Raw genomic sequence first — 27,362 nt, 5'->3', positions numbered from 1 at the left:
TGGGATTGTGTATTTTGAAGATAAAACCAACAAGACTTGTTTGTCAGATGTTGAAGGTAAAGAAGAGTCCTGTTTTAAACAATGGGATGTTGAGTTTTGCTGAGATTTGGAGGACCTGGAGGAACAGCCGGGTTTGGAGAGAAAGCAGTTCTGTTACAGACGTACTAAGGTGGAGATGTCTATTTAGATGTTCAAGTGAGATGTAGACCAGACAGTTGTGTGAGTCTGGAGTCCCGGAAAAGGATTCAGTTGAAATATACATTTGGGGTCATTGCTGCATGTATGATACTTAGATTTACAAGATTTTATGAGATCAGTAGGGAATGAGGACTGATGTCTGAGGACTGAGCCCTGGATATACTGGAAGAGGAACACAATCCTAGTAGAGGATGTGGGAAAAAAGTGACCAGTGAGTTAAGAGAGGAACTGAGAGTGGTATCCTTGGCTCCATGTGAAGCAAATGTATCAACAAAGGAAGGACTCGGCTGTATAAAAATGCTTCTGGGAGGACAAGTAAATTGACCATTGAATTTGGCTGTCTGGAGGTTTTGACAATTGTGGTGAGAAGTAAAAACCTCCTCGAATGGTTCCAAAGAAAATGGCAGGAGGGGAAGTGAAGATGGAGTAGTGGTAGCTCCAGACACTTCACTCTAAAAAAGCAGAGAAATGAGCAGCTAATGGCAAAAGACATGGTCTAAGGGGGAAGTTTCTCTTCACTTTGAATATGACAGCATATGTATATGTTGGTGGGAGCAGGAGAGAGGAAGGGTAACAGCAGCAAAGTTCTTCAGAGGGACGGAGAGGGAGGGGAGTGGCGAGCAGCATCCCACTGTATGAAGAGGGCAGGCGGAGCAGCTGTCAGAGGGTTTTTATGACAGGAGTTTGAGGAAACCCACTTTCAATGTTTTCAATTTTTAAAATTAGAATTAAGGGCATCAGGGGCGCCTGGGTGGCTCCATTGGTTAGGCATCTGCCTTCAGCTCAGTTCGTGATCTCAGGGTCCTGGGATTGAGTCCCACTTCGATCGGGCTTCCTGCTCAGTCGGGCGTCTGCTTCCCCCTCTCCCTTTGTCCCTCCCCCTGCTTGTGCTCTCTCTCTTTCTCAAATAAATAAACAAAATCTTTAAAAAAAAAGCTGAGGGAGCTAAGAATATTGGTGGTCAGATGAGAGAAAAAAATGTGGAATTAGGTATCTTGGAGAAGAGAGGAAGAATTGACTAGCCTGGCTGGCTCATTTAGTAGAGCGTGCGACTCTTGGGGTTGTAAGTTCGAGCCCCATGTGGGGTGTAGAGATTTACCTAAAAATAAAATCTTAAAAAAAAAAAAAAGATTGGAAGTGTGTGGCTCACATGCAGAGACATTCTGGCTGGCTTTGTGCAGTCATAAACTTAAAGCCAGATGGGTTGATGTATTTGTGCAATTCTCTCCAGCTCCATTTCCCTAGCGTACTTCGTTGAGTTAGACTGCTTGGAAAATGCACTATTTAATTAGCTCAGAGTTTCAGCCTTTGTTTGTAATTTCTTTCTAAGTATTTACCCGGAGTGCCTGGCTGGCTTAGTCAGTGGAGTGTGCGACTCCTGATCTTGGGGTTGTGAGGCGGAGCCCCACGTTGGGTGTAGAAATTACTTAAAAAAATCTTTAGGGCGCCTGGGTGGCTCGGTTGGTTAAGCATCTGCCTTTGGCTCAGGTCAAGATCCCAGAGTGCTGGGATCGAGCCCCACATTGGGCTCCCTGCTCAGTGGGGAGTCTGCTTCTCCCCCCAACCCCTCCTCTCTGCTCGTGCTCTCTCTGTAGGTCTCTCCACCCCCAAAATAAATAATCTTTAAAAAAATAAAATTTTTATATATAAGTAAATAAAATGTATGTGCCCATTTTTTTTGCTTTAGTCAAAAATATATTGAAAATACTAATTTTGATTGTGGATCATCGTTTTCAGTTACTGTTCTTACAATGGTATAAAGATAGACTGTATATAAATTCTTTAATGCTTACACTAAAATGTGATCTTGTTTTCTTATCTCTCATCTTAATACGAAGTACTAAAATTCTGTTTATTTGGGGTCCTTCCTCTTAATCAAGATTATTATTAGTAATAGTACATGTAGATGACTCATTTCTAGAACATGGTTCATTAAGGGGGTTTTAGCACACATTGTTGCTCAGAGACCACAAGAACTGAAGTTGTTTAAATTCTGTCTTTTCTTTGTCAGCCAAGATTGTGGGGTGAACTTTGTTCGTTTATAAGCAGCGCATTTTCTTCTAAGTCATCCTGACTTCTCCCATCTTAAGAAAAACTCTTGCTTGACCCTCCTCCCCCCACCAACTGCTACCCTGTTTTTCTGCTTGCTGTCTTCTCCCAGATGGCCTTCATACTGCTAAGTCCAGTAGACAGTTGTTGTTCTTCTTACTTGATCTGGCAAAAGCATTTGACGGAGTTGATCACTCCCTCCTCCTTGAAACACTTTCTTCCCTTAGCCTTCAGGAGCCCACATTACCGCGGTGTTCTTCCTGCATAACCATTCATTCCTCTCTTCCCCTCAACCTCTCACTTTCAGAGTAACCTAGTATTTTCGTGATCTCCTCCAGTCATAGAGCTTCGATTATCATTCTCCAGTCCAGCTTTAAATATGTGCAGATGTTACATCTTCAGCCCAGGCCCATTTCTGGAGTTTCAAACTTCTGTATCCAACTGCTTTCTTGATATCTCCACTTAGATATTTTAATAGACATTTCAAGCATAACATGTCCAAAACTGAACTGCTAATCTGTCACAAACCTGCTCCACACGTAGTTTTGCCTACCTCTGCCAAAGGCAACACCAATTTATAGTTGCTCAAGCCCAAAACCTTGCAGTCATTCTTCACTCTCATCTGACGCCTCACACTGAATCCATCCAGAAGTCCCAAGTAAGATTGTGTCACTCCTCAGCTTAAAATCTTCCCCTGGTTTCCCGTATTACTTTGAGTAAAAGCCAAAGTGTTCATGGCCCACCACCATGAGGCCCGCATTCTCCCCTTGTCTCCTACTTGTTCACTTGTCCCCAGCCTGCCCCTGGTCTCCTTGCTATTCCTTGACCACACTGGATATGCTCCCACATAGTCCCTTAGCACTGGCTGTTCTTCTTCCTAGAAATCTCCTCCCTTTCCCCATATCCATATAGCGAATTCCCTCCTTGTCTCCAAGTCTTTGTTCGAGTGAGAACCACCCTGACCTATCTGAGATTTCCACCCCCCCCATACTGTCACCCACACATTGCTGTTTACCCTGATCCTTACCAATAATCATATCCTAACATTTTTGTTGGTCTCTCTGTCTTCCCCTCAGGCTGTACACAGAAGGGCAGAGATTTTTTTCCCCACTCATATGTCTCAGAACAGTGCCTGGCACATAGTAAACACTCAAGAAATCAAATACATACTTGCTGCAAAGAATAGTCTCATAACTACACCAACGAAGCACTCTTTGTTGGCATGAATGAGAACTTTAAAAGTTATTTTTATGTTCCTAGAATTGGGAATGAGAATGGCCCACATTCTAAAGTCAGATTCAGATAACTTGTGACTTCTAAGTTGCCATTGCCCTTAATTATCATGGATAACCCAATTTGAATAGAGGTCTCCTATATTTGTTTGCTCTGTTTTGAAAATAAGCCATTCACTAGTGATATTGACATTTTATAATAGATGGTTATTATCTAGTGCACTATATTTTTCCAGATAAGATAACTTGTTTTCTTTCTTAGTAGTATAAATGTGACTTATATTTAAATATCTAATATTAAAGTAAAGAAGAAAATAGAAAAGTCAGGCTTTACTGACTGCTGAATTCTATGACTGGGAACTCATCTTCTCCCACATGTTTTTACCAAAGGAACAACATCAGGCCCTTCTGTATCAGTTAATGCAACAGCATCACCACCAGCAGCACCACCCACCTGAACTACAGCAGCTCCAGATCCCTGGGCCAACACAGATCCCAATTAACAACCTACTTGCAGGTACTCAGGCGCCACCACTTCACCCAGCCACCACCAACCCGTTTCTCACCATCCATGGCGATAACACAAGCCAGAAAGTAACGGTAAGTATCTTTGCTTTATTATTAATCTAGGGAAATAATAAAAAGAATGTTATTGATTAATCAGAGATGACTGTCTCTTTAGCTTTTCTCTCTTATTTAAAAAATATGTATATATATATATTCCCCTGATAATTTCTTCTTAAAACCAGTTGTTTCAGCAGCTGGATATTGTAAACATGAAGGACCCAAGCCAATTTATATATCTCCTAAGTACATTAGTTTAAATTTGTGCATATGGTTTGAAGGACGTTTTATAATTCACCAAATTGGAAATGAAAATGTATTTTAGTTATAGTAAGTGGTATGGGACAGTCCATTCAAAAGATAATAGTTGGTACTTTTTGATGAACTTTTGTTCAGTTAATTTGTTTAATTATAGAACCAGTCTAGATAATTTTGGAATATTTTTATTACTTTGCTTTAAAGTACTTTGTAAAACTGAATCATATTTATAATAAAATTAATATATAAATTTTAGGGCACTCCAGTTACTCTGCCATATTAATTTTAAAAAGAAAAGTAAATCATAATGATATTTGTAATGGAATTTAAATTATTAATTTCATTTAAGCGATAGCCTCTTACCTTTTCAGTGTACCAGTTAAGGTAAATTAAAAATGGATGCAGGAACAGTGTATTGTACATATAGGAGCGCACATTTTAAGGCTGTTTCTTTCTATTAATTCTCCTCTTCAATTAGGTCTACTTTACTGGAGTATAAGTGTTTCCCCTAAATTCGAGTTCAGGGCAGAGAAGGATATTGGGATATAGAATGGAGACTGGACGTCAGGAAAAGGAAGAAGGGAAAGAATGAGGTGGGAGACTTGGCAAATCACAGTGTGAAAAGTCACAATGTTTGCTATTTCCCATCACTTGAAAGCTTGCTGTTTACTGTGCTGTTAGTCTTCAGAAACTTTAGTTTGTATTGAGTAACAAGAGTTGGTTCAAAATGCAGGATTAATTGGTTTTCATCAACTCTTCAATGCCTTTGTTTGCCCCACTGTCTCTAACTTCCTGATTGTGAATACTCCTGTCGCTATCATAAACCTAGTCACCTCTCCAGTGTTTTACAGATGTGGGAAATTTCCATGAGTCTGTATTAATTTAGGGATTTTTTTATACCGTTTTTTCCTTTTTCAAATTTTTTCTTGCATTAAAAAGCAAACTACAGGCATACCTTGGAGATAGTGCGGATTCAGGTCCACACACTGCAATAAAGTAAATATTGTAAAAAGTGAGTCAGATGAATGTTTTTGTTTCCCAGTGCATATAAAAATTATGTTTACATTATACTGTAATCTGTCAAGTGTGCGATAGCATTGTCTAAAGAAACAAAGCACATACCTTAATTTAAAAATGCTTTTTATTTCTAAAAAAAGGCTAACCACCATCTGAGCTTTCAGTGAGTTGTAATCACTAATCATAGATCCCTGTAACAAATATAATAATGAAAGAGTTTGAAATATTACAAGAATGACTAACATGTGACATAGAGATAAGAATTGATCAAATGCTGTTGGAAAAGTAGTACCAATAGACTTGCTTGACACAAGATTGCCACCATCCTTCAGTTTGGGGGAAAATGTAATAAAGTGATGCTTAATAAAACGAGGTATTTTTACAAGCTACCTTTTCCTGAGTGATACAGTATGGAATGTGTTTTTTAACAGAAAACTACAATAATAAATAAAAAAAGTAAGCACTATTAAGTACCTAATGGGAGAAAAACAAGGCTGGGAAATAATATTTATGAGTACCCCACTGTGTGCCAGGCATCTTTGTTAGATAACAATAGTATATGTGATTTCAGTCTTGAGGGACTTTAAAATTTTTTTTATAGATCAGTAAAAGGAGACTCAAAGAGTTTAGCTTAAGGGACAAATGGCACATGTGGGATCAGAACCCATGACTTTGTTAGTGCATAAAAATTCATTTTCCCCAATACCACGTAATTACTACTGTGGACAAGTCAATTTGGGGGATGATTTCTACATCCATTCTCTATGAGTTCTGTCCTTTCAGATGGGCCCTTCTGTCTTCATATACTGCTGAAGTTAATATAAAGCAACTGATAATGTTTACCAGTAAACTCATGTCTTTATATTGTGCTGAAAAGTAGTCATGCCAACTTGTAGAAAAAAATGAAATCGCCATAGATACCACCTTTTATCTCCGTTATAATTCCAGTTTAAGAGACGATTACCACAAGTGTGGACCACGCATTCATTTACCTAATGCCTTTGATTTTGTTTAACTGCAGAGACTTAGTGATAAAACTGGGCCTGTCACTCAAGAGAAAAGTTGACACTTGAGAAACCTCTGGATTGCCTCACCTGCTGCTCTAGCACTTCATCTGGCTGCTGTTGCAGCCCTCCTACACCCATGAAGAAATGCGACAAGAAGTGAACTGCACAACAAAGGATTAATTGCCACAAGGACTTGCTTGTAAGGCTTTGATTAATTTTCTTGTTGCTTTGTTGCACTGAAATGGAATTCCCATATATCCCCTATCCCTCAACCCAGATTTTTTTGAACTTTGAAAAAAAAAATTTAATAACTAACTTTTGTCAATGAAATAATTTACATGCAATGAATTTATCAACCTAAGAGGAATTTAATATAGTTGGTGCACAACTAATTTTGTTATAAATTGGAGAGACGAACAGCAAAACTAAAGACTTGTTCCATTTATAAACTGATTTTGTTGTACAAGTTAGAATATGAAGTACAATCTTTTGTTTGGGTTATATAGTATGCTCGCTCTGTGAGTCAGATCTTAAGACAGATTTTAAGGAACTGTCCAATATTGTCTATTGGAGTTTTATTGGTTAAGTATTGCAAATTAATAGGTCATCAACTGGTACTTGGCAATCTTTGTTATAAAAATTTCTTTATAATGGGATTTGGCCAGTTTTGGTAATCAAGTTAGGATGTAATGTCTGCTTCTGCTAAAGGTAATTTTCTTTTGCTAAATACTTTTTTTTTTTTTAATAAAGTGCTAAGACCTACTCATATTTTAAAGTAACTACTCATATTTTGAGTTAAGTGAGTTCTAAGGCTGCTGGGGGAACCAGATCAATTCAAAGCGAAAGATTTCTTTCAGAAAGAGGGGCCGCTCTGGAAACTGCTGGTAGGGTTTGGCCTGAATCAAGTGCCTATTAGTACCTCCATTGTGTTGAAATGGCTCTAGACAGCTGAGCTTGCACTATCGTCAGTCCTTGTACGTACGTAGTAGGAATAGTCCTTGTTGCACCAGCAGCCTTCCCCATGGTTCTGCCTTTATTAAAAACTTTCTATGCCACTGTAGATAGCTCAGGCAAAACTATTACCTGGGTATTTATCCACTAATGAGTCACAAGGAAAATGAGTGGATTTGGTAAGATTTTTTTTTTTTTTTTAAACAACTTCCCATTTACTGACAGTGATTTCAAACAAAACAACTACAGTTCCTGAAACAGGTGAAATTTGTATTTACAGTCCTTACACTTTGGGTAGCCACACTCCTGGTGTGACAGTATAGCAGAGTATAAATTGAACAATTGGGGATGTAATCATTGAACTGTTCTTAAATGCGTGAATTATTAGTGGAAAAGACCCAGCTGTAATTAGACCTCCACTGTGTACTTAGCTGGAAGAACATGTTAATTCTGCAATATGTTTCTTGGTTAAACATTGCACAGTTCTTACCTCATTTCTGTAAATAAGGTTTTGTGAATCTGTTTTGTATTGTGAAAAATTCATAAGATAACATTGATATTTTGATTTGTAATATTTCTAATTGGTAGATTTAATTGAAAAGTAAAATTAATTTATTTTTATATGTTCAGGGGAATTTTAAAGAAGTCAAATCTTTTGTAGATAATTAAAAAAATCGGTGTGGTTTATTTTACTTATTTAACCCACTGGTTGTTATTCTGTAACAATTTGTATAAATGGTAAATTTTGAATGTGTTGTTATTTTATCTAGATGTAAAATTCCACATGTATTAAAAAAATGTACAAAGTTTTTGTTAATAAAATTTAATAATGTTTATAACTCTGTGCCATTCCTTTTTCCAGTTTTATTAAGATATAATTGATATACAGTACCATGTAAGCTTAAGGTATACAATATAATGATTTGACTTATATGTATTGTGAAATGATCACCACAGTAAGTTTAGTTAACATCCATCATCTCGTGCAGATACGAAAACAGGAGAATGAAAAAAAAGTCTTTCCTTTGTGATGAGAATTCTTAGTATTTACTCTCGTAACAACTTTCAAATTATCATACAGCAGTGTTAACTGCCTTAATACTGTACATTACATCCTAGTACTGATTTATTTTATAATTGGACATTTTTACCTTTTGACCACATTCATCCAATTCTCTCTCATCCCAGCCCTGCCCTCTGGTAACTGCAAATCTGATCATAGGGTAGCTCTATTTTTGACTTTTTGAGGACCCTTCATGCTGTTTTCCACAGTGGCTGCACCAATTTATAATCCCACCAACCGTGCACAAGGGTTTCCTTTTCTCCACTTCCTCACCAGCATTTGTTATCTCTTGTTTTCTTAATAATGGCCATTCTAACAGGTGTGAGGTGATATTTCATTGTGGTTTTCTTTTGCACTTCCCTGATGATTAGTGACGTTGAGCACCTTTTCATGTACCTGTTGGTCATGTATATCTTCTTGGGAAAAAACGTCTATTTTGGGTCCTTTGCCCATTTTTTAATTGGATTATTTGGGGGAGGGGTTATTTGTGTGTGTGTGTCTTCTTTTGAATGGTGTAAGTTCTTTATGTATTTTGGATATTAACACCTGAGCTGATATTTGGTTTGCAAATATTTTTTCCCATTCCACAGGTTATCTTTTCATTTTTTGCTGATGGTTTCTTTTGCTGTGCAGAAAGTTTTTATTTTGATATGGTCTCACTTCTTAAAATTTTGTTTCTTGTACTTACTTTCAGTTTCATACCCAAAAAAATCACTGCCAAGACCCATGTCAGGGAGTTTTTTTCCTATGTTTTCCTCTAGGAGTTTTACAGTTTTGGGTCTTACATTTAATAAGTCTTTAGTTCATTTCAAGTTATTTTTTGTGAGTTGTGTAAGATAGGCATTCGGTTTCACTCTTTGACATGTGAATGTCCAATTTTCTTAGCACCATTATTGAAGAGACTATCTTTTCTTCATCAAGTATTCTTGGCTTCTTGGCTCCTTTGTGAAATACTCATTGACCATATATGTTTGGTTTTATTTCTGGGCTCTTGATTCTGTTCCTTTGGTCTATGTATCTGTTTTTAGGCCAGCCATACTGTTTTGATGATTGTAAGCTTAAAAGATATCAGGAAGTATTATGCTTCCCACTTTGTTCTTTGTCAAGATTACTTTTACTAATCTGGGTCCTTTATGGTTAAATATGGATTTTAGAATTTTTTTTTTTCTACTTCTGTAAAAAATGCCATTGGAATCTTGATATGGATTATACTGAATCTGTATGTGGCTTTGGGTAGTTTGGACATTTTAAGAATATTCTTCCACTCTATGAATATGGGATACCTTTCCATTTATTCCATCTTCTTGGAATTTCTTTCATCAGTGTCTTGTAGTTTACAGTGTAGAGAACTTTTACTTCCTTTGTTAAATTTATGCTTAACTATTTAGGTATAAATACTTAAGTTTTTGATGCTATTGTCAATAGGATCATTTTATTTATTTCTTTTTCAGATAATTCATTGTTACTGTATAGAAATGCTACTGACTTTTTTTTTTTTTTAGAGAGAGTATGTGTGCATGAAAGTGGGGGGTAGGGGCAGAGGAAGAGAGAGAATCTTAAGCAGGCTCCACACCCAGCGTGAAGCCCCATGGGGGGCTCGATCTCATGATCCTGAGATCATGACCTGAGCTTAAATCAAGAGTTAGATACTTAACCAACTGAGCCACCCTGGCACCCTGAAATGCTACTGATTTTTATATGTTAATTTCGTATCCTTTAACTTTACTGACTGATTTGATCTAATAGTTTTTGGTGGAATCTAGGATGCTCAGTACTATGTTCAATAGGAGTATTGAGAGTGGGCATCTTTGTCCTGTTCTTACTCTTAGAAGAAAAGCTTTCAACTTGTTGCTATTGATGATTTTTGCTGTGGGCTTGTCATTTATGACCTTTATTAAGTTGAGATACATTTCTTCTGTACTGAATTAGTTGAGTTTTTATCATGAATGGATGTTAAATTTTGTCAAATGTTTTTTCTGCCTCATATGACCTTGAGATGGTCATATGATTTTTTTCTTTCATTCCATTAATGTGATGTTTCACATTAACTGATGTGTATATGTTGAACCATCCTAGGTATAAATCCCACTGGATCATGATGAATGATTTTTTTTTTTTTTTTTTTTTATGGTGAATGATCCGCTGAATTAGGTTTGCTAGTATTTGCATCTATATTCATTAGGGATATTGGCCTGTAGTTGCATTTTCTTGTAGTGTCCTTTCTGGCTTTGGTAGCAGGGTGATGCTGGCCTCATAAAATGAATTTGAGAGCATTCCTTCCCCTTTAATTTTTTGGGGAAGAGTTTGAGAAGGATTGTTGTTAATTCTTTTAAATATTTGGTAAAATTCACTAATGAAACCATCTGGCCCTGGACTTTTCTTTGTTTTGAGATCTTTGATAATGAGTCAATCTTACCAGTAATTGGGCTCTTCAGGTTTTTTATTTCTTTCTAATTCAGTGTTGGTAGATTTTATGTTTCTAAGAATTTTTCCATTTCTTATAGGGTGTCCAGTTTGCTGGTTCATGATAGCTTTTACGATCCTTTGTATTTCTGTGGTGTCAGTTGTAATATTCTTTTCATTATAATTGTGTTGAATTGGGTCTCTTCTCTTTTTTCCTTGGTTAGTCTAGCTAAAAGTTTGTCAGTTTTGTTTATCTTTTCAAAGAACCAGCTTGCAGTTTTGTTCATTTTTTCTCTTGCTTTCCTGTTCTGTTTCATTTATTTCTGCTCTAATCTTTATTAGTTCCTTCCTTCTGCTCACTTTGGGCTCAGTCTGTTCTTTTTCTAGTTCCTTGAGGCAGAGTTAGGTTGTTTATTTGAGATCTTTGTTTCTAATATAGCTGTTTATTGCTATTAGCTTACCTCTTTTTTTTTTTTTAAAGATTTTATTTATTTATTTGAGACAGAGAGAATGAGAGAGACAGAGAGCAGATGAGAGGGGGGAGGGTCAGAGGGAGAAGCAGGCTCCCTGCCGAGCAGGGAGCCCGATGCAGGACTCGATCCCGGTACTCCAGGATCATGACCTGAGCCGAAGGCAGTCGCTTAACCAACTGAGCCACCCAGGCGCCCTAGCTTACCTCTTAGAACTGCTTTTGCTGCATCCTATAAGTTTTGGTATGTTTTGTTTCCTTTTTTATTCCAAGCTGCTTTTTTTTTTTTAAGTTTTATTTATTTATTTGACAGAGACACAGCGAGAGAGGGAACACAAACAGAGGGAGTCGGAGAGGGAGAAGCAGGCTCCCCGCTGAGCAGAGAGCCCGAGCTGCTTTCATCTCTCCTTTGGGGGTGCCTGGGTGGCTCAGGTGGTTAAGCGTCTGACTCTTGATCTCAGCTCAGTTCTTGATCTTGGTTGTGAGTTCAAGCCCCATGTTGGCCTCCACACTAGGCATGGAGCCTACTTAAAAAAAATAAAAATAAAATAAAAGTAATTTCTTCTTTGAATCATTGGTTGTTCAGAGAGCATTATATAATTTCCATATATTTGTGAATTTTCCAGGTTTTTTTTCTGTTAATTTCTAGTTTCATACCATTGTGATCAGAGAATATACTTGGTATGACTTCAGTCTTCTTGAATTTGCTAAGACTAGTCTTGTGGCCCAACATATCATATGTCCTAGAAAATGTTCCATGTGTGCTTGAGAAGAATGTATATTTTGCTGTTGTCAGAAATTTCTTTATATGTCTGTTAGGTCCATTTGTTCTATTGTGTTTTTCAAATCTGCTGTTTTCCTTATTGATTCTTTGAATTATCTATCCATGTTGAGAGTGGGTATTACAGTCTCCAATTATTATTGTACTGATGTTTATTTCTCCTTTTAGCTCTGTTAGCTTTTGCTTTATGTATTTAGGTGCTCTGATGTTGGGTGCATAAGTATTTACAGTTGTTATATCTACTTGATGGATTGACCCCTTTGTCACTATTTAATGACTTTTGTTTCTTGTATCATTTTTAAGGTCTATTTTTTCTGATAAAAGTATAGCTACTCTTGCTTATTTTGTTTTGGTTATCGTTTTTTTTTTTTTTTTTAAAGATTTTATTTATTTATTCATGAGAGACAGAGAGAGAGAGGCAGGCTCCCAAGGAGCAGGGAGCCCGATGTGGGACTCAATCCCAGGACGCTGGGATCATGACCTGAGCCGAAGGCAGACGCTTAACCATCTGAGCCACCCAGGCGCCCTTGGTTATCGTTTCTTGAAATGTCTTTTTCCATCTCTTCACTCAGTCTGTTTGTGTGTCTTTAAGGCTGAAGTGAGTCATTTGTAAACATGTAGTTGTATCTTTTTTAGTCTATTCAGCCATTCTACTTACTTTGGAGAATTTAATCCATTTATGTTTAATCCATTTTAGGTTATTGATGTGATAGTTTACATATTTTTTTATACTGTGTATTCAGTAACAAGATTATTGTCATGGTAACTTTTACTGTTTGCTTTTTAACTTTTAAACTAGAGTTGTAAGTGAATTTCATACACTATTACCATATTACAGAATCTTTGATTATATGTTTACCATTACCAGTGAGTTTTATACTACCTTTTAATGTTTTCATGATGTTAATTAGTATCATTTTGCTTCCACTCACAGAACTCCCTTTAGTATTTGTTGTACGGCTGGTGGTACAAGTGGTGATGCACTCTGTCCACTTTTGTTTGTTGTGAAAAGTCTCTCTCCTTCATTTCTGAAGGACAGCTTCATGTATAGAACTCTTGATTGATGGTTATTTTGTTTCATTATTTTGAATATGTCCTCCTATTTTCTCCTGGCCTGAAATGTTTCCTTTGAGAAATCTGCCTATAGTCTTAAGGGGTTTCTGTATGTAACTTCTCTCTTACGTAACTTCTCTCTTTCCTTTTATTGCTTTCAGAATTCTTTCTTTGTGTTGGACTTCTAACAATTTAGTCATAATGTGTTTTGGCGTAGCCCTATTCAGGTTCAACCAATTTGGCATCCTTTGGGCCTCATGGATCTGGATGTCCATTTCTCTCCCCAAGTTTGGGAAGTACCAGCCATTACCATATACTTTCTGTCCTTTCCTCTTTTCTCCTGGAATTCCCATAATGTGAATATTGTTGTGTTCCAAAATTCCCATAGGCATTCTTTACTCTTTTCCATTCTTTTTTCTTTTTGTTTCTAGGACTGAATAATTTTGAACGTCCTGTCTTCTGTAGAGGTCACTGATACTTTCTCCTGCTTAGTCAAGTCTGCTTTTGAAGCTCTCTATTGGTCATCATGTTTTTAAGCTGTAGGATTTTCTGTTTTTGTTATTTTTTTAATAGTTCTATTTCTTTGTCAAACTTTTCATTTTGCTCATGCATTGTTTTCCTAATTTCATTTGGTTTCTGTGTTTTCTTGTAGCTCACCAAAGTCTGAGTATTATTCTCAATTCTTTGGCAGATCATAGATCTCTATTTCTTTAGGGTCAGTTATTAGAGTTTTATTAGTTTACTTTGGTAGTGTCATGTTGACCTGAGATTTGTGATCTTCCTTCCTTACATGGGGACCTATGCATTTGAGTAAGTAGTCTCCTTTTCTGGGTTTTACAGGTTCACTTAGGCAGAGAATTCATTAGACAGCTCGCTTTAGGTTTCTGAATGTGTCTGCTGGGAATTTCCAGCTGTGGGGCCTGCTACTAGGGTCATTTTTGGGTGAGGCCATTGCCTTAGTCCTGAGGTCAGGAGTGGGAGCCCCGGGGTGGTGGGGGAGCTGTAGGATGGGCTCCACCATTGCCTGGGTTCTCTGGTCAGGCTTACTAGACAGTCAGGACTGGGTGCTATGCTCAGTAGTAGGTGGGGCTGAGAGTTAGCATCCCTGTCCTAGCAGCGCAGCAGAATGGGCCCTAGGGCCTGCAGGGCTCACTGGAGAACCTGATGAGACAAGATTATGCACTGAATTCTCTGGCCAGGCACGGCTACTGGTTTTGCTCTGCAGGCGGGGAAACCACAGAATGTGCTTCTGTTGAGGCGCTACCCTGTAAGTAGGGATGGGTCACATAACTTCCTGTGAGCTCTGGTCAGGCTCCCTGGCTGCACATCTGAGGGCTGTTTTCAGCAATGGGCACAGCTCCTAATTAGTTTCCCCACCTGGGTGGAGGGGAAGAACTGGCTCCAAGACCGCAGGACTCTATTCTGGTCTTGACTCAGGCCATCTGGTGAGGTCTCTGGTTGAATGGGGCCACTGGATTTGTCCTGTAGACAATCAGCACTGCCTGCTGGAGGGGGGTTGCGCTTTCCAGGCCTTATGCCCAGGCTTTGTGTTCAGGTGGGCGGGCGTGGGAGTGAGCCCCCCCGCTGCCTGGGGGTAGTGGGGGAACTGATGCCGAGCCTGGCTAAGCTCTTTGTGGTCTTGACTCAAGCCAGTGCCCTCCCCAGGTGCCGCTTTTTGGGCATGATCAGCTCTACCTGCCCTCCTCTCTGAGCGCTTCCGGGTGTTGCGGCCAGGCTCTCTGGTCAGGTGACTGGGAGCCGCATTCCGCCGCGGGCGGCCTGTGAAGGAGCTGTCTTCGCCGGGCTCCGCTCGGCCTCCCCGGTGCAGAAGGGCCTGGGAGCTCTACTCCGCGGCGGGGGGAGCTGTAAGTTAGCTCCACGGCCTGAGTGAGGGCCGAGCAGCCCGCCGCCCAGGCTCCGGCTCAGACCCGCCCAGCTCTGCCCACGAGCAGAGGCGCTGCTTGGGACCGCTCCTCAGGTGCTGCAGGTAAGAACTCGGTGGGTCAAGATCCAAGTGCTGGGTGTTACCAGTGCCTCCCCGCGTCTCTGTCCGATTCCCACGGTTGGCCGCACAGATTCCTCTGCGATCCCGTGGCTTGGAAGTGGAGTAGGGGTTTCCATGACGTGACCCGCGGTGCTGGGGTGGGGGCTGGATGTCCCCCCGCGCCCCACCCCCTGGCTGTCTTTTCCCATGAAGGAACCAGAGGCTCAGGGGAGACCTCGGAGCGGCGCTGTGCTGGCCTGGGGGGCGCCATGGGGTCAGCACACAGCTGCTGCTCTTACCTCCCAAGGCGGACGCTCCTGGCCTCTCGGGTGCAGGGTTACTTAGCCTTCCCCCAACATTCTAGGATTCTCTCAGTGGTGTCTTATTCCTGAATAATTGCTAGTTGTTTTATGAGGGAGGTGTGAACTCAGGAATGACCTATGACACCAGCTTGGTGACATTGCTCTGTGTCATTCTTGTTTGGAGAGAATGAAGGCCCTGAGGACTGTTGGTGCCTCGGGTGACAGTTTATTCTGGTAGTTTTCGGGTGGGCTGCGTGCTTTGCAGGATTCATCTTGGAGTTACCTAGTTTTGCTCATGAGTAAACTTGATATACAATGTAGGATATTCTGCAGTGCAAACTGACCTTGTGTTTAAATCTTTGCGCATCATTACCAAGAGTGCACTGGGAAAATTGCTGTAATGCAAGGAGAGGAAAAGAATTACAGTGGAGATAAAAGGAAAATAAATTCCAGATGAAATAATTATTAGCACATTAATAAAGTAGTATTCATACTTGGTAAAGACGGCATTCCTCCTTATTAGTTAGCTTTAACCAGAATCATTTCAATGAAAGAAATTTAAATGTCCTTAGTGGTTCTTGGGTCTTGGTATGCATCGGAATCACCTGTGGAGCTTCACCCCCCGCCCCGGTGGCCGTGGCCGAAGCGAGTGCGGGGGTCTGTGTGATGTGCTCCCAGTGATTGAGGGGTCGAGGAAACAAGGAAAACCGGCTCTGGGCTTCTAACTGTACTAAAGAGTGAAGTTTAGGTTCCCTGAGAGACTTCCTCTTCTAGACACAAACGGAAAACACCTGATTCTGGAAAGTCTTGTCTCCGGCAGCACTGAGGAATGTCACTCCGCTAAAATGACAGATGCCTGATCATTAACTCCTGCCTGTTTCTCACACTCGGAGGAATCTAAACAAAAACCGGACTTGGCCATGCAGGTTTTCTTTTCAGAAAAGTGTGTCATTCACCTTGGCCGCTTATTTGTATAGTGTCTGAGTGTAACTACTCAGGCTTTTGTGTCTTGCTAACTTACTTCATTGAAGCACTGGGTGCTGATGGTGGAGTCAGCTCCACCGTCAAGTACACCTGGTTTTCTGGGTTGCTGCTCTGTGGTTCCACGTGGTTGTTAGATTCTTGCTCTGAGAAGTTTCTGGGGAGCTGTTGCTCTTTCCCTAGCACTTGACCCTTGGAAAAGGGTGCTGTGCTTAGAAATGGGTTTCTATCAGCTGGTTCCTGTCTGGACTTCTGTGCATAAGTCCTGTGGGTGTGTGATCGGTGTCACGGGTCAAGAGCAAGCATTGAGAGTGAATGCCAAGAAAAACAAGTTGCCAACTTGTTTTCTTAAGCTCTCTGTCAACCAAGCAAAAGTAGGATCGCTGTAACCAGACTCTCCCCGAAATAGACAGGAGAGGCCCCTGGAATTGTAGGCCAAAGGTGCCTGCCAGTAAAATGTAATTCTGCTTTTAAAAGTAGGGGATGGGCTTTTGTTTTGGATTTTAGAATTCTCAGTGAGAACAGTACCATTAACCTTAGTTTTATTTACTGAAAATGAAACATACGTGGATGGCACCATCTTTTTGTGTAAATCGAACAAGGCCTTTCAAAATGAAGTCGTTGTGATCTTTTGTAAACATTTGGAAGCTGTTATATTTTTAAATGACTTTACCTGGTTAAAAATTCATGCCAACTGTTATTCCACTTAGAGTCCCATTCCTCACCTTGTTCTTGGAATCAAAAGAAACATCTCTTTCATACCGATAACTGAATGTTTACTATCCTTTAAGGACAGTGAAGATTACTGTGAAGCGTGAGTGTCCTTTGTGAATTTGGTCACCGGTCAGGTTTGGCAGGGCTGTCTGAGGGGCAGACCCTTACACGCATCATCACTCCCTGCGGTCCGCTTCCCCTGCTCCCGTCCCACCTCGTGTCCCTCCCCTGGAGCTGCTGAGCAGACCAGCTGTTGGTGAACAAATGTGAACAGCACCCTCAAGGTACTTGTAACACAGTTAAGTGCTGGCCTGAACATACTTTTTAAATTACTGGTTATCATGACCACTTTTCCAAAAATTTGGGTACTAGAAAAAGAAAGGAAATGTCTCATTTACTCCATCATTCTACTGGCAATTTTTATATTAAAATATACACAGATAGCCAATATTCCTATTTTTATGTGTACTCTTCCTACAGAGTTGAATCATAGTACACACATAATTTTGTGCCCTGCTTTTGTCACATAAATAAAAAGTGACAGATACTTGAAACATTTTAGAAACTGATTTTTGTATCTGGTGTAACTCAGTGATTTTCTGGGTCAGATGTGCAGTTTTCCCAAGTCCTGACAGGTCCTGTCCAACAAGTGTCAGTGCATCATCTTTATATGAGCATGGGCTCTTCTAGAAAGGATGTTTTTTGATGACCAGTTTCTTGGGCCCACAGCTTGAAACCCTCATAATTACTAGCAAATCTTCCAATGGAAAGCCAAGGCCTTCTCTTGTCACCACCCAGGGATGTATCTGCTGGGGCAGGCGGGAAAGGGGGGGCACGCGGAGTAGGAGCTCCAGACATGTAATCTCCTTTGTTTCAGGGCCCAGGGGCCTAGGCAGTTAGGGGAGGAGAGAAGGCAGGAGAGAGCGAGCGAGGCCTGGTGCAGGACGGCCATGCAGCGCTGTGGGAGACAGGTTTCAGGGAGGTGGGTGTGAGCTTCCCAAATGGTATCGAGTGGGCCCAGGACACGAGGTTGGAAAGGTGCTGTGGGTTTGTGAAAAAGAGCTTGTGGAGGGTCACCAGGGGCTTTCAGGAGCCCGCGGCCGGCGGAGGCAGCTCACCGCGTGATAACGCTGCTAGCAAGGCATGGCGCCGGCAAACTCGGAGGGAGGGCAGATGGAACGAGGGGGAGGGCAGAAGGGCAAACGTATGTTTTCCAGATCTGGGTCCGTAAACAGCAACCCAGATAACTGAAACCAGTGTATTGTGACGTCGTTGGCATGGTCTTCACTGGAGATTTTCACATCCCTTGAGCAGCTCAAGTGACTTGAGTTCAGTTTTCAGGTTTTGTGCACAGCGCTTGACGCGGTTTCTTGCAGTTTTAAGGCCTTGGGTGTGTAAGGACCGCAGCTCCCGGTCCCCCCACCCCCCAGGGCCTGCTGGTTGGCCGGCTGCGGGGTCTTGCTGGGGCGGCGGGCCAGCAGGGCCCCCCCAGCGAAGCCCGAGGGCAGGCTGGGAGCCCGGCTTCGTCGAACCCCTTCAGCTCGCGGCGGGTCCTGCGAGGCCTGTGTTGTTCTGCGGCTTACAGGCGAGGAAATGGAGGCTTGGAGAGGGCGAGCAGCCACCCAGCCGCCAGAGTGCCGGTCGCTACAGATCAGAACAACGTCCGAGGCGGGTAAGGGAGGAAGCACCCGGATCCCCGGTGAGCATGGCACACAAGGCCCCTCGGAGTCTGGGCTCGACGTGGGGCATCCGGCTCCGGCCCCTGTCCCCGCGGTCCCCTCCCCGAGGGCTCCAGCAAGCCCAGGCCCCGTCCTCCCGGGGCCTTTCCCAGGCTGTTGGCGTTCATTCTTGGGGTGCGGCGGCCTCGCATCTGCCGTTCGGGGCCCGCGCCGGCAGCTCCAGGCTGTGCCCGCCGTGCCTGCGTCCCACTGCGCTCGGTGCAGAGCGGACCCCGAAAACCGGAGAAGGGACACGGACAAGGTCACGGGAGGCCTGGGGAAGAAAGGCCAGGTGGGGTCTCTCGGCGGGGGGGGGGGGGGGTGATGGCTGAGTAGGACGCGCCAGAGAAAGGGGCTGTGGCACCATGTGGTGCCACACTTCTAGGGGCCAAGAAGTGACGGACTGAGTCCCGGGCTCTGGGCTGGAGATTTGTACGCACGGTCTTCTCAGCTGGGGCAGAGGGTGGGGGGTGTCCCTGAACCTCTCGTTTGCGGGCGGGGGACAGGGAGGTTCCCGAGTCTGCGACCCGGGCTGGGCTCAGGGGAGTGGCGGCCGTTGGGCAGGATGGCCAGGAGCTGAGGGCCAGCCTGGGGTCACCTGCACAGGACTCTGAGGACCGGCGGGGAGCCCCCTGGTTTATTTATTTACATCCGCTTCATTCCCAAAGGAACTGGAGGCCTCGCAACGTTGAAAGGCAGTGCGGCCCCCTGGCCATCAGGGCTTTAGGGGGGGCCCTGTGGGATCAAACCGGAAGTGCGTCTTGGGGCCGCACGAGAGGGCTGTGGGGACTGAAGGGGCGCTCGGGGCCGGTGAGGGGCCTGCTGACGGCACGAGGCCGCATGCGCAGCCGGCAGCGCCAGGTGCGAGGCCCGGAGGGAGGGCGACCTCACCGTGCGCAGCAGGGAAGGCTCAGCATTCGGATTCTGATGGTGCCTTCTGAAGTTTGAAGAAACGCACTTTTTTTGCGGATCGAGTTAATTTGATTTCCCTCAAATTCTGATTGATGCATCTGGTGTTTTTTCACTTGGCTCACTTAACAAGCAGACGGATTAATTAGGAGATTTTACATTTTTGGCACCGCTGCCGTTCCCGGCGCAACTCTCTCTCCGGTCCTCCTGGTCTCCTCCCAGCGCAAGCACAGACAGGTGTTTTCTGCAGCTGAACTCTTCCCGTACAGAGGCTTCTTTGAGTAAAATAAGGTGTACGTTTTCTTTGCAAGCTCCCGGCCTTGTGCAGGGGCTGTCCTGCTCGGCTGAGCGCCGGGGTCCCTGGCAGGTGGGGACCCTGAGCAGGCTCGCTCCGGCCAGGAACAGGCAACCGGAGCCCCTGGCGTGGTGGCGGGCATCTGCGCTTTCGGCGTCCCGGGCAAGCCCAGCGTGCGGCCGGGGCAGAGAACCGCATGGGTCGGGTCCTGCTGGCCTTGCCGGCCTCGGGGTGCGCTTGGCCTCAGGCCGCTCTCCCGCCTCTTCCTGGCCCCTCAGGCCCTCTGGGAGCTCCCTCCTCCTTCCTGGGCTCGGGGCTCAAGCCTTCCAGCGCCTGGAAACCCAGTGCAGGGAAATCCCTGTCCCCCCGCCCCGCCATCCCCAGAACCGGCGCGGTGCCGCAGAGCCTCCCCTCCCAGCTGCGCCTCCGGGGGCCTTGTCCTCCTTCCAATGTGAAGCTTTGACGTTTGAATCGCAACGCGCGCGGATGCTTAGTCTTGGATTTTGCTGCAGGACTGAGAGGCTCTGCCGGCTTCACCCTTTGTAGGCAGGAAAGACTGTGACCTTGTAACACACCAGCCGCCCACTCTGGCCCTGCCGCTGTCACAGCTTTGCCACGTCGTCGGTTCCTGAAAGTGTCTTTTTTTTTAGGACCTACATATACTCCTCCATCAGAGCGGTCTTCTTTCTCCACTCGGTAGCTCTGTGTTTGGTTTGCTTTTGGAATCAGTGTCCAACCCAAGACCAGGAAAAAGATACCAAAAAGGCTTGGAGACACCCCCTGTGGCAGGTCCCCGGTCAGGGGGTGCCGCCCTGGCCGGCAGGCCTTGCTCTTAGGGCAAGTGGCTTGTCACGAGGGCAGGGGACTGCAGCTCGCTGGGAACCAGGGGGGGTTTCTTTGCCGCGGGGAGTTGGGTGCTGAGCAGGTGGAGGATGTGGAGCCCACCGATCTCGGGATGGAAACAAGTTTGGGGTCAGTTTCACCGGGACATCCCAGTGCCTGCCTTCCTGTCCCACCCCTGACCGGGATGCCCCTCTCTCCTGTCTGGTCAGGCTGCCCCAGGCAAAAATGTCCATATCTAAGTGTCAAATATTTCCTCTCAAATCTTGCAGTTCTTTAACAAGATTTTTGGAGTAATGATGGAAAACAGAACCTAAGACATTGTTCACTTTCCTGTAGAACTCAGGACCTACTGACTAGGCCTCATGCCCCTCAAATCTTGGTCCATTTCCTTTTGTAAAACTGGGATTCTTTTTAAACTGATGGACTTGGCCGAGTTAAACTCCTGCAATAATTCAGGAGACACTGATCTGGGGCGCCTCACACATCTGGCTTGTTCCGGGCAGCGAAGGCAAGAGGGAACAATTGGGTGTGTATTTTCCTTCCATCCCTGGAGCGGCTTCTGAAGCGGGAAGCTCCAGCAGAGGGGGCGAGGCAGGGAGCTGGGTTTGAGAACCCTGTTCCGTAGGCTTCCAGCTGGGAGTAGTGCAAGGTGGGGGTGGGGGGGGAGGGGAGGGGTCTCCCCTCCCCTCCCCCCCGACCCCGCCATGGGGAGGCGACAGCACTGGGAACCATCCCCAGCTTGCCTTGGGACGCTGCCCTTTCAGACACTGGTAGTTTCCGCCTGGGAATCAGATTGATGAAGTGATTTCCCTTTTTTGGTTCTACACGAAGCTGTTCTTTTTTTCCAGCAGACCAGAGGAAAATAATTGCAACCACTCAGTTTTACAGCGTGTTAACTGAGCTCCCCAGTGAATAGTCTAAGGCTGAAGTCCAAGTAGTTTGCTCAGACAGGAGACGGGGACTGTTGCCAAGACCGTGGGGATGGCTTCCCGGCCACAGGTGGAGCTGATGCGGGGCTCCCGTGGGGGAAGCCGGCCACTCATGGCCGCAAATGGCCGAAAAGAAAACCACTTCCCCTGGTTTGTGGGCCAGACCCGGGCCACCACCCACCACCTTTCCAGTCTGTAAAGGCGCCTGTGATCCTCGGCGGTGCCCTGGGAAGGCTGTAGGAGCACAAGAGGGCCCAGCGCCCCAAAGTGTCCTGCAGCCACACTGTCCCCGCCCGGGGTGCCCCGCCGTGTACAGAGTGGCGGTGAGGTTACACGGGGGGCTGCCCCCCAAGAGCACGGTGCTTATTCTCAGCCTGTTCTTTGGAAAGCTGGCTTGGTCTTGGGACCATTTGGTGAGAAAGAACTTGAAAATTTAGGACTGAATGTCACAACCTGTTTCTACCAGTGAAAGAACATGACTAATCTAAGCTGCTTGCCCCCGCCCCCCCCCCCCCAGGCCTCCCTGCCCCTCGGCCTCCAGACCCAGCCCCTGCTCGCTCTTGAAGGCGCTGGGACCACACAGGCGGCCTTGGTGAGGGCGTGGAAGGCCGCGAGCACCGGTGCCAGAAGGGCCCATTGCAGGAGCCCCTCCCTGGTCAGGCTGGGCTCTGACTCAGGCGTGTCCCGTGCCTCAGTTTCCCCTGAGTGGGGTAGGGTCCCTCAGGAGAAGCTGGGGGTCAGGATCCACACAACCCCTCTACCCTTGGGGCTTTCTAGGGCAAAGGCAAACCGAATGCCTGCCGAAGTCTCCCAGCTGTCTGTCCTCCTCAGGGGGATTCAGAATCCCTCAAGGGCCTCAGGGACCGGCCATCTGTTTGCAATCCCACATGGACCCGTGACCACGTAACACACTGTGCAAGCGGGCGTATTGAGACAGGTGTAAACTGGGAGTGTCCTGCACAGTATATGGTCCGTCCCATGTGTATAGAGTATCACAATTTCAACTGTGCCCTTTAAATTCTAGGAAAAAACATAATTGCTAAAACAACTACCACAAATACCCTACAGATATAAGTAGGAATGAAATAGCTGGTATTTTAAAGGGATTAGTTCTCTGCTTTCAAAGGGGTAGGGTGGACGTGGTTTGGGGGGTGGGACTGGCACATGGCAAGAAAAAGTCCCGAGGTATGAGGCATTTTTGTAAGTTCTCCCAAAACAGTTACAGTAGAAAGCTTATTATGATCTTATTCTAAAACCGAGTGAGAAAACCCACTGGCTACAATATTCCAACCAAAAGCGATCATCCCCTCGTGGGGTTGGGCTGTCTGGCCCAGCACACGTGATTGATCGGGGCGAGAGGCTTGTGCGGGACTTCTGGATGGTTCCCACGCAGATGCTGCAGAAGCAGCAGATTCCTTGCTGGAAATGCAAGCCGTGTGGTCTGTCTTGTTTCCACAAATCCAGCTGGGTAAGGCACAGCTGAGAAAGAACTCCACTCAGCCTGCACAGGCCCACGCCTGCTGTGCCCCCGCGGAGCGGGTGGTGGCACTGGCCGTGGGCAGGAGAGGGGCTGCTGGGCCCGGCCTGGTCAGCCAGTTGGGGGTTCTGTGAGAAATCGGACAACATGGGAGCGGGCGTCAAGAATGGGTGCTCTAAATGGTTTAAAGAAATGGAAGCTCGGAGATTTTTGTCCCAGTGGAGAAAGTAAACCTTAGTCACTAAAGGATAAAAGACCTGTCCTCCCAGAAGAGGGCAAAGGCCCCAAAGCCTTGGCTCCCCTGTGGGCCCCACCTGGCTGTGCAGGGGGGAGAGGGGGGTGAGACGTCGGTGGAGGGGGGCGGCGGGATGGCATCAGTAGAGGATGCGCCCACCACCCGCCCAGGGCTTTCCAAATCCAACAGAAATGGGCTGTTGTCCGTGCAGCTGTTTGTTCTCTGCTGGGGTCTGACTGGGGTGTGGACCTCGAAGAATCGAAACCAAGTCCTGTGCCTCAAGCCTTGTCTCCACACTCCCTGCCTGGCCCTCCCCGCCTCCTTCCAAACCCCAAGCATTCAAGACCATTTTCATGGCTCGGTTCCCACTCCTTGCTCACTGCGCTTGACCCAGGATTTGGATGTGGCTCTTTTGACTCTAAAACTCTGGCCTTTCCTTAGACCGTGTCTGAGGAGGAGGCAGAGACCGGGGCCAGGCAGCCACTGGTGTGAAGGCCTTTTCCTTCATGTGAGGCTGCTCACCGACACATTCACGCGTTTGAGTTTTAGGGGCAGGAAGTGAGCGTTGAGAGGCTGAAGGAAGGCTGGTCCAGGCCCCAGTTCGTGAACCTCTTGTTGACAGAGGCCACGTCTGAGGTGTCTCCTTGTCCGCGGGCCGTGTGGGGATAAATACCAGAGCAGAGGCTGTAAAAGGCTTTTTTTGGGGTGAGAGACCTTTGGGGACACCTAGTGAAATATGTAGACTCCCTCCCTGAAGACAACACAACTAAGGCTGCCCCTGGGGGCTCTGGAAGGGGAGCCGGGCCAGGAGAAGGGGGCTGCCAGTGGGCGTTGCTATGGTGCATGACCCCCACCCCATGATCTGTGTAGCACGTTCCTCTGGGAGGCTCCTTTGTTTTCTTGGCCATGACCTTGCTCAGACTGAACCCCACAGGTCTCTGGAGTGTGGCTGAGCTCTGGGAGCCCCCGGCCCACTGGTCCACCTACTTTAGCAAAACTTGGCGGCTCCCAAGATCCCCTGAGGAAAGAGCCTCTTCGTGACTTCTTTTTAAAGAAGGTGGTAGGCAGAATAGTCATGGGTAGAAAGCTGTGCTAGAGCCTTATTTACTTAAGGTGTCTAGAAAGATGGGGCTGGTAGGCAAATTAGGGAACTGTAGCCTCGATTGTACTTCATTAGGTATCTTTGGACCCCTGTGGGGCTCTCCCCAAGCTGGAAGCCCAGAACTCTTGTAATGCAGTTTGGGGGTCCGTGTGACAGAAACCCAGTTCAAAGTACTGCAAGTAGAAAGGGTATTTGAACAGAAGGATGCTCACAGAATCCCAGAAGGCCACAAGCTGGACCACCAGGCTGCATGAAAGACAGGCCTGGAGCTGGACTCAGAGACGAGGGGCCCCAGGGCCAGAATGAAGCCAGAACAACTGAATGCTCTCCACGGTTTCCCTCCGTCAGGCTTTATTCCCTCAGACCCCTGAATGAATGGGGAGGCGGCCATGGCCAAGGAGGCGCACAGGGACAGCCCCACCGGCTTCTGGAGAAGGCTCTGGGGGAGCGGCTTTGGCCCCCGTGCATCCCTGGGGCTCAGCTCTGGTTTGCTGGCAGAGAGGGACAAGGCAGCCTGACGGCTTGAGCAGTTGGGAATGCAGCTCTGCCAAACAACGCAAACTTGCCGGTTTATTACCTTCATCCCCTTCTCTCCTTGTTCATGTAGACGGATTTTTTTTCTAGATAGATCTGACTAGTGAAGATAGCTTCACACAATTCTTAGCCAGCTTCCCCAGCGCTTGCATCCTGCTGCTGATAAGCTCCTGAAGCCGTGAGCTCTTCGGTCAAAGACACACATTAAGTTTAATTCTTACATGTTAGTTCACTTCTGTGTTCCTTCAAAATCCTGTATTAGCTGATTGTTAGCACTACTGAGTTGGTTTGCAGGAAAGTAAGCTTTGCACTGATGAGAAAGAAAATAATCTGTAAAATACCCAGATCCTTTTTCTCCTTTAATACAGTCTTTGTTTTAAACAATAGAGCACAACATTTTAAAAAATTTTTAATTTTTTTTTTTTTTTTTTTTTACTAAGGCACATGACGTATAGAAATACTGAGGTACAAAATGCAAATTTCTGCATAAGACTTTTAAAATAATCATTTTGGAAAATGAAGGTGAACATCATCTTCCAGAATATTCAGCTTTTGGCTTGTTTTTTCTTTTGGACCAGTTCAACCAGCAACTTGTATCTAGCGATACAGTCTTCCTATAGGAAGAGAAAAAGAGAGATGAGACGGTTATTTCCACAAGTCAGTGAGCGTCGTGGGCTGAGCCCGCTGTGGCCTGCCTGCTGCCCGCGCCCCGCGTCTGCTGGCCCCGTGGCACGCTCGGTCTGGCCGCTCACCGGCAGACCGGGCCGCACGGGCGCCGCAGAAGGCCGGCAAAAGCCCTGCGCAAGGTGGAGTGTGAATCGCTGGGCTGAGGGGCCGAGGGCCGCTGTGTGTGAGGCGCACCATTGTTACCATGATTAGGACTTTCAACTTGCTAACGATAATGATCATTTTTAACATTTCACTATATCATCACATGGCCCCATCCTCTAGAGGAGCCAAAAAACTTGAGGCCAGGCATTCACGATTATCATTCTCATTTGGGTTTGCTTCTCCTTAAGGGGCTGCTGGGACCTTCCTGTGGTGGCCTCGTTGGAGTGTGCCAGACTCTCCCTCCTGCTTGTCCCGGCCCCCCCACATCCTCTGGCCTGTCGCCGCAGAACTACCAGCTTCAGATCCCAGCTGCCCAGCTCTGCGTTCGTCCTGAATCCTCACCCCAAGGGGTGACAGCTACAGGCAGCTTGGGGTGGGGACTGAGGACCAACGCAGAGCTGGGGTGATGCTGGGGAGGGGCCTATTACTCTCGTGTTCGTCACAAGGTACTTTCCAGAATCCATTTCTGTTTCTGTTCAAAATAAACTCACCTCAGTGGCACTGGAAGCCTTCACTAACTTGAGGTCTAAGGTGAAATGATTTCTGCCCTATGGCAGATGCTTCGATCAGCCATGGACAGAACATGGATGTGCATTCTCTTCCTAGGATTCTAGCTTAGGAGTGGTATGAGAGTTTCTTCTCCTAAGTGCTTTTTCTGGCTCCCCAAAGACTACTTGTGTAAGGTCTTTGAAAATCTCAGCCTCTTCTTCTAGCTATGCTGCCCAGGGGTGCAGCCGAGTGCATGACACCAATGCAGCCCCAACATTTCCCGGAGGACAGCACAACCGGGCTCTGGGCAGCAGTGAGCCCGACCTGGCATGTGCCTCAGGCAAAGGCTCCTCCTTCAGGCCCAGAATTCCCAGCGACTTGCAGGCCACTTACGGGGAGTCACTCCGTAGCAGGCGAGCCAGCAGGCTACCTCTCCTGGAACTGGTTCTACTGTCAAGGCTTAAAGGGAAACCTTGCAGGACAATAAAAGTGCTGCTTATTTCTGGTTCAAACAGGAGGGTTTCCAAACCCTGAGGCAATGAGTTTCTGAATGTTCTATCCTTAGGAATCCAGTTCCAGCTCCTTCATTTTAAGCCAATGTCAATTCATCACACATGTAGATGCCTGTGTCCTGACAGATGCTAGAGAAATTCAGGGAAAATAATTACTTCTGGCAAACCAGTTGGAGAGGCTGGGAGAATCTGTGTTTCTCAAATAGATCAACTGCTAATGGTTTATTTTTCTCCCCGGGAATTCTCAACTTCATCATTTTCAAGTAGGTGATAGATAACTAGACCTGTACACACGGGGACATTCATGGCCACGAGCTAGATTTTCCAACATAGAATTTCAATTAAAAAAAAAATAAGAATGTAAATGAACATCAATGTGCCCAGAGGCTACTGAGTGATATAGGCACAGAAGGCAGAGGAGACTCGTTCTTTTGATTTCTCAGCATTCCTGGTGCCTCAGAC

At 45.5% G+C, this 27,362-nt stretch overlaps 2 protein-coding genes across 16 annotated transcripts in view; one reads left to right on the top strand and one right to left on the bottom strand.

Annotated features, from left to right (window-relative positions):
• The window catches only part of MLLT10 (MLLT10 histone lysine methyltransferase DOT1L cofactor), a 218,962-nt gene extending 212,349 nt beyond the window's left edge, over positions 1-6,613 (top strand). For all 14 annotated transcript variants that reach the window (XM_045874303.3, XM_045874307.3, XM_045874311.2 and 11 more), the window contains 2 exons: positions 3,870-4,079; positions 6,340-6,613. In XM_045874303.3, the coding sequence (XP_045730259.1) occupies positions 3,870-4,079; positions 6,340-6,384 (255 nt within the window). In that variant the 3' untranslated portion in view covers positions 6,385-6,613. The remainder of the gene's footprint in view (positions 1-3,869; positions 4,080-6,339) is intronic.
• Positions 6,614-25,394: 18,781 nt separating this feature from the next.
• Positions 25,395-27,362, bottom strand: part of DNAJC1 (DnaJ heat shock protein family (Hsp40) member C1) — a 226,858-nt gene continuing 224,890 nt past the window's right edge. Inside the window, exon 12 of one of the 2 annotated variants that reach the window (XM_064591985.1) lies at positions 25,395-25,682. In XM_064591985.1, coding sequence (XP_064448055.1) covers positions 25,614-25,682 — 69 coding nt within the window. In that variant the 3' untranslated portion in view covers positions 25,395-25,613. The remainder of the gene's footprint in view (positions 25,683-27,362) is intronic. The other variant, XR_010411688.1, reaches the window with a different exon arrangement.

Source organism: Mirounga angustirostris, unplaced genomic scaffold (genome assembly GCF_029215605.1).
Source record: "Mirounga angustirostris isolate CCGP_5_RB_7025 unplaced genomic scaffold, mMirAng1.0.hap1 SCAF_5, whole genome shotgun sequence".
Taxonomy (NCBI): Eukaryota; Metazoa; Chordata; class Mammalia; order Carnivora; family Phocidae; genus Mirounga; species Mirounga angustirostris.
Note: the sequence above shows the minus strand (reverse complement) of the source record. Positions and strands in the feature narration are given on the sequence as shown.